The 12,627-nt window shown below is 42.2% G+C and overlaps 1 protein-coding gene across 2 annotated transcripts in view; it reads left to right on the forward strand.

Moving 5' to 3' along the window:
* ARHGAP10 (Rho GTPase activating protein 10) overlaps positions 1-12,627 on the forward strand; it is a 313,438-nt gene that overhangs the window by 201,162 nt on the left and 99,649 nt on the right. For both annotated transcript variants that reach the window (XM_087866502.1, XM_045798867.2), the window contains 2 exons: positions 4,999-5,104; positions 6,542-6,701. In XM_087866502.1, coding sequence (XP_087722628.1) covers positions 4,999-5,104; positions 6,542-6,701 — 266 coding nt within the window. The remainder of the gene's footprint in view (positions 1-4,998; positions 5,105-6,541; positions 6,702-12,627) is intronic.

Consider the following 12,627-nt stretch of genomic DNA (forward strand, 5'->3'; position numbering starts at 1 on the left):
TCCTTTGTCTTTAGCGACAGCTCTGCCCTGTGTTGTGAAATCTCATTCCTCACTCTGAAACATCCCTTTTAGAACAGAGCTACCTGGGGCGCCTGGGTGGCACAGCGGTTAAGCGTCTGCCTTCGGCTCAGGGCGTGATCCCGGCGTTATGGGATTGAGCCCCACATCAGTGTCCTCTGCTAGGAGCCTGCTTCTTCCTCTCCCACTCCCCCTGCTTGTGTTCCCTCTCTCGCTGGCTGTCTCTATTTCTGTTGAATAAATAAATAAAATCTTAAAAAAAAAAAAAAAAAAAAAGAACAGAGCTACCTGTACAATCACTGGAAGCAACTCATGTTCAGAGAGTTGATGGGTGGTGCTATTTTTAATGACATGGAGAGATGTCCAAGGTATATTAAATGAAATAGGCTATTCACACATTTCATTATGAAAAAAGGAAGCAAAGTTCTAAAAAGATTAAACCTAAATTTTACCAGCCTCAGTTAGGGTGAGATTTATTATGGGTGGCTTAATGTAAGTGAACTTTTTGTTGAAACATAATAGAAATGTACACGAATAATAAGTATACGGATTAATGAATTTTTCACATAGTAAGATAGCCATGTATTCAGCCCTGGATCAAGAAATAAGACATTGTCAGAGTCCAGAAACGCTTTCTCACACCCACACGGGCCCTGTGACATACAAGCACTCCCCTGACTTCTGACACCATAGGTCCAGAGGTTGGGGTTGCTGCATTTGCATTGTATCTAAATGGAATCATCCAGAATATCTTCGTTTGCATTCAGCTTCTTTTGCTCATCTCGTGACATTCCTCTATGCTCAGTGAATCAGCAGTTCATTCTCTCTCCTCGTGCTATAGGATTCCATTGTACAAACACACCACAATGCATTTATCTGTTCTGTCGAGGAGACTGGAGTGGTTTCACTTTGGGGATTATCAAGAGTGCTACTGCTGTGAACATTCTAATATGTGTCTTTTAGTGAACGTTTATGTGCATTTCTCTTGCTTTTGAGTAGAGTTTTTGGGTTGTGGGTTGGAATGTGTGTGTTCAACTTCGGTAGGTACTGCCAAAGAGTTCTTCGAAGTGATTGTGCCGTTTAATTATTCCCACGTCGTTAGAGTCGAACAGTTACGGTTACTTCGTATCCTTGCTAGAACTGAGTACTGTGTTCATTTAAAGCCATTCTGATGGGTGAGTGGTAGTAGCTCATTGTGGTTTTAATTTCATTACCGTAATAAATAACGAGGTTTAGCACTTTTTCATATGTTTACTGGTCATATGGCTAGTCTCTTTCCTGAAGTTCCTCCTCCAGTCTTTTGCCTGTTTTTCTTGTGGGTTGTCTCTTTCTTTTCAGATTGATTTGTCGTTCTTCATAGTCTGATGGTATGTTCTTTCTCAACTTTATGTATTTCAAAGTATTAGTGATTGCTTTTACTGAGTTGTTTAATCTACATTTTCTAAAATTTTAACAGAGCAGATATCTAGTTTTTACAATAAGGAAAAAGTAAAACCATCATCATTTTGAGGAAACAGATTCCCTAAATCAGACAAAGGCAAAACCATATTATCTCACTTCCATGTGGAACCTTAGAAAAGACAAACAACAACAAGCAAGCTGATAGATACAGAGAACAGAGTGGTGGTTGCTAGGGCTGGGGAGTGGGCAAATGGGCAAAACGGGTGAAAGGAGTTGGAAGGAACAAACTTCCAGTTATAAAAAAGTCATGAGAGTGGAATGTCCAGCATGGTGACTATAGTTAATAAAGTAGTATTGTGTATTTGAAAGTTGCTAAGAGAATACATCTTGGCAGTTCTTTTTTTTAAAGATTTTATTTATTTATTTGAGAGAGAGAGCGTTAATTGGATGTTAACTAGATATATTGTGGCGATCATCTAGCAATATATACACATTGAATCGTGTTGTACACCTGAAACTAATATAGTGTTATATGTCAATTATATTTCAATAAGCACAAATTCGCCTTTCTTGATCTGCTTTATCTCTCTTCCCCCTTTCCTTCCATTTCTTGATTTTTGAACCAGTGATCTGAAATCCCACTCTCTCTGTCCCTTCTAGCCACTTTTTAACCTCCTTGTACGACTAAAGAGGGACTCCTGGCTGGCAAACTTGGTGGTGGGTGTCCAGGCCCGCCTCCCAGTCTTGCTCTTCCTCGTCCCTCATTAACTCTTGATACCACTGGGCTCCTCAGGCCTTGCATGTTTTTTCTCGCTTGACTTTCTGATGACATTGAACCTCCTGGTCCTCCCTCCTCTTCCTCCTCCTGTGCTTCGTTTGACCCCCAGTTGGCTTCTCCCCTGCACCCTGATGCAGCTCTTTTCCCCACAGGATGCTCTGTTAGCTTTCTGAAGTAGTCGGGCAGCCTTGGCCATGTGCTGGAGGTCCCCTGCCTCTGGAGAACATTGCTACCTTCATCTCTAATGCCTCCTACCATTCCTAGATCCCTGCTAGATATCTGCCTCTTGAACATCCCTTCCTCCATCACTGCCACCATCATTTTCCCCCTCAAACTAGCATTTTCTCCTCTGCTCCTGTCTGTCAGAGGGACTGACCATACTACCACATAACCCAGGCATGAAACATTGGTCATCTTTGCCTTCTTCCTTCTGATCCATGGCCAGTCTGCAGCTAGATCCTGTCAATTCTACGCCTTCCATAGGAGCTCTCACATAGTAAGAGTAATGCAAACAACAATGGAGATGATGGCTAACAGTGATGGAAAACCTGTATGTGCCCACCACTGGCACTTGACACTTTGCAGGTGTTACCTCACTGAATCTCATAATGGCCTTTTCAGATAGTGCTGTTAACTTCATTTTGCAGATGAGGAACTGAGGCCCAGAAACCTCCAATAGTAGCTATCTTGCTCTTGTTGTCAGTTGGAAGGAGCAATTCTAATGCCTACCTGCCGGCTCTACTTGTAATTCTACCACCACCCCCTCTTCCTGCCTCATTACTTTTTGCCCAAATAGCATTTCCCTCCTGATTGGCTTTTTTCCCCGTTCTAATCCATCCTCCAAAAAATGTCAGGTATATCTTCCCCAAATTTGACTCCTTTCATATTTCTTCCCAGCCTTACTTAGAGTGACTGATTTAGAAGCCAACAGTAAAGACAGATTCTTCAAATTAGCTTTTACAAACCAGAGTTTGGCCTCTTACTTTCTTCCATTACCTTAACGTGCTCTCTCTACGTAGACTGCATTTTCTTATACTGTTTGCAGAATCTGGAGTGTGCCCCTTACTCCTCAGTTCTGCCTTTCTTTAAATTCTTCCCTGTTCTTCAAGACTCAACTCAAATGCCGTCCCTTATGTGAAACCTTTCCTCAGCTTTTCCTGCCAGCTGTCTGTGAGCCTCCAAGCAGCCTGGACCGTTCTTTCTGCTGCCTCAACTGATCACTGAATTGCCATCAGTTGCTTGACACTCCTGAAAATTCTAGTAGAGTTCTTAATAATAAGCATTTTATTGATTTGTTTGATATTTTCTGTCAAGAACATGATAAAGGGAATTTGGGCGCGTTGCTAGTAAGACTCATGGATAATTCATTCCAAAGTCTAAGGAAAAGTGAGTGTGTTAGTTCCCCAGGGATGCTGAAGAGCTTAAATAGATCAATCAGTCAGTAAGTAAATAAGTAAATAAATAAGTAAATTCATTCATTCATTCGTTCGTTCGTTCTTTCATTCACTCACAATTCTAGAGAATAGAAGTCCAAGATCAAGGTGTAGGTTAGCAAGGCCTACCTGTAGAGGCTCCAGGGAAGGCTCTTTCCTTACCTCTTCCAGCATGTGGTGGTTCCCAGCCATCCTTGGCATTTCTTGGTTTGTACATACATCACTCCAATCTCTGCCTCCATTGTCACATGATATTCTCCCCTGTGTCTATCTTCATATGGCCATCTTCCCTTTGTGTCTTTGTTTTCTTATAAGGGCACCAGACATACTAGATTAAAGGACCACCCTACTCCAGTATGATCCAACTGATGGCTTCTGCAATGACCTTATTCCCAAATAAGGTCATTATGTTAAGCATGTCTTTTTATTCTGGTGTTTTGACATCTGGGGCTTTACTGATCCTGGGGAGAACGCCCTTCCTGGGGCTAACCAATTCCTTGAGATAGTAAACTGAGCGTGCTTTCCATATGCCAACCAATCCAGAGCCCGTTTTCTCTCCTTGACTCTGTCTTTTGGGCTCTTACACTCCAAGTCAATATTCTCCTGCCCTAATCACCTCAGGGCCAGGTACCAGATGTCTGGGCACAGCCCCCGTGCTCCAGAGCCTGCTAAAATAATTCAAACCAACCAATCCTGAGTCTGTTTACTCTGCTTCGCCTCTTCCTTCTCATGGAAAACATGGTAAAGCCTGTTGCCCACAGTTTTCCCTTCTTCCCTCTGGCTCTCGGCTGACCCTGGCACACCTCGCCTGCTGTTTCCAGGGAGTGTGAGTATAAGACTCTTCCTTCAACTCAGTCATTTCCATGTCTGCATGTCTTACCATACCTGTTTAAAACAAATCCCACGTATGTTTTAAAACAGTCATGTTCTGAGACAGTAGGGGGTTAGAACCTCAGTGTATCTTTTTAGGGGATAAAACTGAACCCTAAGAGGGAAGAACCTATCTGCCCCTATTTTATTTGCATTCCACTGTGGGGCAGTGACCCAGTGACTCGACTTCTCCGAGGGATGAGCAGACTTGAAGTGTAGAGTACGAGAAGGAGAAGCTGTCGTAGCCCTCTGTTCTTAAATATCACCCTAGGGAAAGGCACTCATTGCGTTCACACTGACATTATCTCCTTGTTGAGGCACAGAAGACTAAGAATAGGGCAAAAGATAGGCTCCCCCCTTTTGGGGAAAGGTGGCAAAATACATTTAAATTCTCTGTTGAAAGATGTTGAACAGATGAGCTGTTGTCATGATTGATTTCTGGGACTGTATTTGATTCTGAGCAATCTAACTATTTTTTTCTTTTTTCTTTTCTTAAAGAAAGTGGAAGCCCAGAATCTCGTGTTAATGCTATCCATTTCTTGGTACACAAACTGCCAGAGAAAAATAAAGAAATGTTGGACATTTTGGTGAAACACTTAACAAAGTAAGCCCCCTTTTCTTCCTACCTTCCTTTGTTTCACTCCGGGTGCCATGTGGGGTTCTTGGATTCGTAACAGTTGGAAGTGGGGCTGTCTACACAATACCAGGGACCACGCCTGGAAAGACAGGCTGGACAGTTGACTCACTGTGTATGTTTTGGACAAGAGCATTGAAATATGATGCTTTCGTGAAGTCATATAATTATTTGCTTAACATCACTGCCAGCGACTTGGGGTTTGATTGGAAGTAAAAGAAGAGAATATTATACACTTCCCTGTACACAGATTCTGGAAATGTGATTATAAGTCTGTTAGCGAATTTAGCCTGGTTTCACACCTACCTAACTCTAAGTTTGAACATGGCCTTTAAGTTAGTTTAATCCAGTAATAAGTAGTTATTTCATAGGATCCATTCTAGTCTTTTTATTCCTTCTTTAAAAAGCAAGCAAAATCTAATCATTTAGTGGAGAAATTAGCCCTTTCTTCAAATACAAATGACTCTTAGATCACTGTAATTATAGAAATTTAGAGGTAAGAGGAAGCTGAGGAATGCTGTTTTAGAATGTCTTTAATTTTATTGTATTATCTTATTTATTTTATTATGCTTTTATTTTATATAAAAAGAAACTGAAGGCCAGAGGATCTTATAACCTGCCAAGTGTCCTACTACTAGTATAGCCATTTGTTCATTTAGTCGACACACATTTATCGAATGCCTTTTTTAGGTGCTAGTGGATACATAGCTGAATAGGACAGACGAGTTCCCTACTTTCATGAAGTCCCTTCTAAGAAGGAAAAGATCATAAACAGATTACAAATAAAAATACAAAATAATTTTAGGTGGTAAGTGGTTAAAAAAAGAGAATGAGGGGATAGAGAATATATATTGGATGTGGGACTGTAAAGAGCGTTATTATGGAAGGTATCTTGAGGATGAGGCTTTGAATTGAGACCTGAATTAAGCGTCAGGGCTTCTGAGGACAGTTGTTTAGGTTGCTCATTGCACAATGAATTGGGCCAAAGGGGTGAATGCAGGCGCTCTGACCAATTTCTGTGACGCCAATTCTTACAAAGGTGCCATACAATCTGGTCATTACTGGAAGCCAAGGGTATAATAGTCTGGGGAAAGGGGTGATGTTCTAAGTAGGGGGGAATGGTAAAAGAAGGTCTTCGAGGGGCACAAGCCTAGCATAAACAGGGAATTATTAAGAAAGTCATTGTGGTTAGAGCAGAGCATCGAGAACGAGAGGAATAGTAGGAAGGTCAGCAGGGGCCTCATCCCCTAGAATCTTGTCAGATCTTGTTATTTCAGAAGCAGACTTTGAGGACAGTTGAGTGTCTTGACTCCTTGTTTTTAAGGAAACACAGAGTTGCAGAAGATTGTACTTTCCCCAGCTATTGCCTCTCTTTTAACCAGACTTTCCCTCGCTCTTCCTTCTCAGTGTTTCAAATCACTCCAAGCAGAACCTCATGACGGTAGCAAATCTAGGAGTGGTGTTTGGACCAACTCTGATGAGGCCACAGGAAGAAACTGTTGCTGCCATCATGGATTTGAAGTTTCAGAACATCGTGGTGGAAATTTTAATTGAAAACCATGAAAAGGTAAACTCTCTCTGTTTTTTCCTTGAGGGAATTCCTGTTTTTGGCTTTATCACCACGTGAAACTAGCCTCTAAGATTCCCCACCACCGTTAAATGATTTTATTATCATTGTGATGATGAGTGTGGTTCTGAGAAGTTCCCACTGAACTTCTGTCTTCTGATGGGTTTCCGTAAATCTGAAGTTTACCCGGTTTTCTGTTATCTCACTGGTTTAAGGAAGAAGCATTCCATCCAGATGCGAAGGACTATCTGCAAGGTAACACTGGACTGTTTAAATTCTTTGCAGCCTTCAGTCCTATCCTTGGATTTCTCAAATTCTGTTTCTGTAACACAGGGAAAATATTTTTGCCAATCTGTGTCACATTCTTCCTAGAAAAACACATATATAGTCCCTCTTATCTCCCAAATTGTGCTGACATTTCCAGGGGATTCACATGCATCCCAGAATCTGGGAACCCCAGGTTAAGAATCTCTTGTTTAAAATGAATACTGTCATTCATCTGTGACACGTCTTTTTACTTGTTTCTCGATAATCAGGGGACTACAGGAGTTTGCAAAATATGATAGATTCTTTGCAGAACTTTTATGTAGTTTTTTCTCATTATCATCACGACCTTGCTAATAATTTTCCTCACTTCTCTTAAGATAGGGAATTTGAAAATTGTTTAAGTGCTTGGTTACTCATTTGTTTATTAAAGGTTTGTTGTAGTTTGTTTGTTTGTTTGTTTGTTTTCAACTGAGATTGCACTACATGCCAGGCATGTATGAGGTGCTAGGCTACGAAGACGAACATTACAGCCCCTGATGGAAAGCAGCTCAGTCTGGGGAGTGGAGACCCATTTTGGGACTTGTATCCCATAGCATTTATCTCTGTCTAACGTGCTGTAAAGTTTATTTATTGTCGTAGTTCTCCGTTTCTCCCTGCCAGATCCTTGAGGGCAGAGATCGTTTTTTACACTTAGAATAATAACTGGTACGTATTAGGTGTTAAGTTAATATTTATTGGATGAATTAATGAACTCAATAAATTTTAAAGGGGCTAGAGGAGTGGGAAAGAGGGACACAGGTGTAGTCTCTATGAGCAAAGCACAGCAAGAGCCTGTTGCATTTGCTGTTTGCTGGAGCAATTCTAGCTTGTGTGAATACTGGTTCCCACTGAAGAGTTAAATGTGAAAGCTGGCCAGAGATCTTCCTGCCCAGTATAGTAAAAGCAGCTTGTGGATGGGTATAAGAAGTTTGGGGGTTTTTTGGTTTGGTTTTTAGGTAGCAAGTGGTGCCCTAAGCTATCCGGACAGCTTTAAGGAAAGATGGCTACTAATCATTTTTAGAAAAAGAAATAATTAAGGACCCCTGGGTGGCACAGTTGGTTGAGTGTCCAGCCTTTGGTTTCAGCTCAGGTCATGACCTCTGGGTCGTGGGATTGAGTCCCACATCGGGCTCTGCGCTCAGCGTGGAATCTGCTTGAGATTGTCTGTCCTCTGCCTCTCCCCTGCTCACTCGCACTGTCTCTTTCTCAAATAAATAAAAAAATCTTTAGAAAGAAAAAGAAATAATTAGGCCCACAAGCTTTGAAACAATGTTTAGTGGTATAGCTATCATTAGATTAAGTCCAATTAGGGAGCTTTTATGCAGTTTATTTGTGAAAATACTGGCTCTGGGTCTTGCTCTCAGATAAAAGGATCTCCTTTGAATGCTGCAGCTTCCTGTTTTCTTATTTGAAGCTGAGAAGATAAGTTCACGTTTTTCTCCTTGGGAAGTAGATAGTGCTGCTTTCACCCTGTTAAACCTTACAGGAATTTCCAAGTGGCACTGATGAGCCAACTGTAATACTGATGGCAGATGAAACTGGACCCACTCTCAGATCAGGCTCCATGGAGCTGAGGAGAGGGCTTTCACTTTTCCCCTCTGCCTTTCTGTGGCCACGCTGGATAATGCTGCAAATGCACCCCCATGTGAATCCAGGCACTGACTTTGCTATCAAGAAGAGGGCAGGTGGGACACTGAGTTTCAGATGCTTCACTGCGTGAGTGGGTTTCGGTTTGGAAGCACAGGGTTGCTTGGGGTGGGGAGCTGTTAGCTTGGATTAGTTCATATTTCTGAGAACTTAATTTCCCCATTTCCTCTTCTTTTCTCTCCAATTTCATCCTTGTCCGCTTTCACTCCCAGCTCTTTGTCCCTGCGCAGCTGGACTTTACTTCAGAGGCTAGGCTCTGCTGTGAGGAAGGATATTTCCACGGACGAGGGTGGTTGTGCAGAAAAACTTCACATAGATGCATGTACCCATAGGAGCCTGAGGTTTCCTTGGCAACTGATCCGTGTTTACCACCCAAAGATCTTGTGTTTGACTTGAATGTGGTGAGGGAGGGATATGGTTCCTCTTAGTAAATGTTCGAGAACAAAATGAGAAAGAGAGGGGAAGGAGGATAGAAGGGTTAAAAAGAAGAGTCTTTTGGGGGAGGGAAGAGTTATCGTAGATGGGGGGCAAACAGCAGGGGCAGTGAGAGAGGGAATGAAGAGGCCTAGGTAGTGTCTATGAGGGAGAACCGGCAGAGGGGAAAGTGACAGTAGAAGGAAGTCCTTTTCTTTTCCTCACTTATTTTTTCATCCTAGGAATGTGAAAAATGTTGACTCTGACCAGGGACATCACTAAAGCAAAAGAGGAAACTTTCAGCATATAATTAAAGCAAGAAAGCTCTAGATTAATTTTAGAGTTAGAAAAAGACCGAACTTAATCTGTCTCAGAGATCACATTTTATCCTAGCCTCTTTGCTGTTTTCATAAAACCCATATGTACTCTATAGGAAACCTAATCCACATGTTTTGGCCTTATTCCCACACAATACATTAAGATGTTATTTTAAAAGAAGTGTTTACGGGCCAAAAATATTATCAAGGTCTTTCTTCCCATGCAAACCAGAAAATTGCATTTCCCAGGTGGAAAAAGGTACTGTGAAATCCCCACAGATTTTCAAATTGGGATTGTGCCTTATAATTTATGAGTTTTACATAAGTGTTTTTTCTTAAAGATTTTACTTATTTATTTGAGAGAGAGAAAAAGAGAGAGCCCAAGCATGGGGGGGGGGGAAGAGTGTGAGGCAGAGGGAGAGGGAGAAGCAGACTCCCCACTGAGCAGGGAGACCAATGTGGAGCTCGATCCCAGGACCCTAGGATCATGACCTGAGCCAAAGGCAGACGCTTAACCAACTGAGCCACCCACGTGCCCCATGAGTTTTGTTCTTGACAAAGTATCCTTGTTATGGATTAATGCAGTATGTTTGTGGTGAGCGCCTGCTTGGAGTCAGACATGATGTGAGACTTGGGGGAAGAGCAGACAGTGAGTGGGGCAGGGGAAAGGTCTGTCCATCAGTAACTGCCGGATGCGGTGGAGAATAGAGCTGTCGGAGCGATGCAGAGAAAACTGCTGAGACTTTAGAGGGGGAGTTTATGTCCGACTGTGAGGGATCTGGAACGTTTCCTGACTAGGTGGTTTGAATAGGTTTTAGGATGGAGCTTGAACAGGTGGAGATGTTTTGAGAGGACGTTTCAGGTATGGGGAAATCGTGTAATCAGAGAAGCACCGAGAGTAGCTGTGCGTTCTGGGAATGCAGCTTCTGTTGGAACAGTGGCAAGGGGCATGAGATGTGATTGGAGAAAGATTTGGGCCAGGTGTAGGGAGGTTGGGAATGCCCCCCTCGGACTTTTGGGCTTCATTTTATGGGTGCCAGGGCCTCTCATGGTTTTTAGGTAAACTGCTTCGGGAAGTTTAATCTGGCAGCAGGTTACCAAGTAGAAAGTAGAAGAAAAACAGACCAGCTGAGGACATGGTAGTGAGAATGGGAGTTCAAGGGTAGCAGGCATCATCTCCCAAGGCGCAGTGGACACAGTCCAGGGACCGGATCAGTGGGCCATCTCAGGGGAATGTGTTCTGCATGATGGTCAGTAGGTCACAAATGATGACCCAGACCTGGGAGAATGTTGGGGTCATTAATAAAAAGATGGAAAAAAATGAGTTTGGGGTAAGAGTTCAGTTTTTAACGTGCTGAATTTTAGCTGTCTGGGTGTCTAACAAACAGTTGGAGAAGTGGGGCTCAAATTTGTGAGAGAATTTAGTGGTAGGAAGTAGAAGGTAGGATAAAAAGGCATGAGGTTGGCATAGGAGAGCGTGCTCACTGTGCTGTACACCTCTGGTCTACTACATGGGGTAACCCTAGTGTTTACGTGTGTGTATGTAAAATAGATAGTAGGTACTTCAAATAGATATAATGGGCATAGGTATTTAAAATAGATATAATAGATACTTAAAATAGATATAATAGATATAGATACCTAAAATCGATACATGAAGTAAAAGATACAAAGTGCCTATTGCATACATATGTAAAAGTATCCCTGTATATATAGAATTCTTATTACATGTATTGTCCCTTTACACTATGGGAGAGAACTGAAGGGTGAGAGGGTAGCTTGTTTATGGGCACCCCGCTGGTGAGTGGCAAGGCTTGGGTTTGAACTAAGGGTTGTTTGACCCCCAAAACTTTGCTTCTCATCACTAGGAGAAGGTTAAGAGCAGTAATCTTGAGAAACACCAAGATTTTTCTACTGGTGATAAAACAACAGGGGCCAGAAGAAACCCAGGCACGTTTCAGCGTTAGGGTGGTCAGGGGACCATGTCATGATGCGGATGCTGCACTGTGGGGGAGCACGAGTGTTGACTCCAAGAGTGAGATGTCTGTTGAGAGGAAGGGCTGAAGTCGACCTCAGTGAGTGGGTGTTTGGGCTGGGTGATAACCCATTACAGATCTACGTTGTGTTTTTCCGGCATGGGAGAGCACAGGGGTGGAAAAGGCAGAGCAGATGGAACAGGGGAGGGAAAGAGTAGGGTAGGACTGCTAGCACCTGATATGTATACAGTTTGCCAGTCAGCTTCAATTCTAGTTTTCTGTTAGCTAATTTCTGGGGTTGGGGGTCTCTTTAGAGGAACTTAAAGAGGTATGGAAAGAACCCTCCTGGGAGTTAATGGAGTTTGTTGAAATGGAGCCTATTCTGCTATTTTATACATTTGTAGTGTGTCATAAAACAAATTTGTGTTTATAATGTGACCCTCTCCTAGTTTCTCCCCACGTCCCTGAGGGCCCTTGAAGATTATGAAGAGCCTTTGAGAATCATCAAAGAAAACATTAATGTTAGTGTGGTTTTCTTTTATTATCTGTCTTATTTCATGTTAATACTTAAATTGGCAATTCATGTGAAGTAAGATATATAATGTTACTCTCACCCAAATCATTTTACATAATATATATAATTTTAATCCAGATTGTAGGCACGCCTTGTTTATTGCCCTTCGCAGATACTGTGTTCCTTACAAATCCGAGGTTTGTGGCCACTGTGCATGGAGCAAGCCTGTCGGCGCCATTTTACTTTGTGTCTCTGTCACATTTCACCTTTTGGTCATTCTTGCAATATTTCAAAATTTTCATGATTATATTTGTGATGGTGATCTGTGATCAGTGAGTACAACTTGCTGAAAGCTCAGGTAATGGTTAGCATTTTTTAGCAATAAAGTATTTTTTAATGATATGTCCATTGTTTTTTTAGACATAATGCAACTACACACTTAATAGCCTACAGTGCAGTGTACACATAGCTCTTCTGTGCACTGGGAAACCAGAAAATTCATTGGACTCGCTTTATTACAATACTCGCTTCGTTGCAGTGGTTTGGAACCAAACCCACAATATCTTTGAGGCATGCCTGTATATTTATGTCGTTAAGGATTATAATCGGATTTTCAGTGTGATCTGCCAGATGTGGTGCTCTGCTTTCTCTCAGCTTTGTGTGGTGCTTCAGTTCGCCTTGATGGTCACGGAGTCTGTGATGGTCAGTGGGTCATGACGTTGTTTTCTAGTGTTAGCCTTTATGTACCATAG

This window comes from Ursus americanus, chromosome 13 (genome assembly GCF_024610735.1).
Source record: "Ursus americanus isolate L20-20 chromosome 13, mUrsAme1.1.p, whole genome shotgun sequence".
Lineage (NCBI taxonomy): Eukaryota > Metazoa > Chordata > Mammalia > Carnivora > Ursidae > Ursus > Ursus americanus.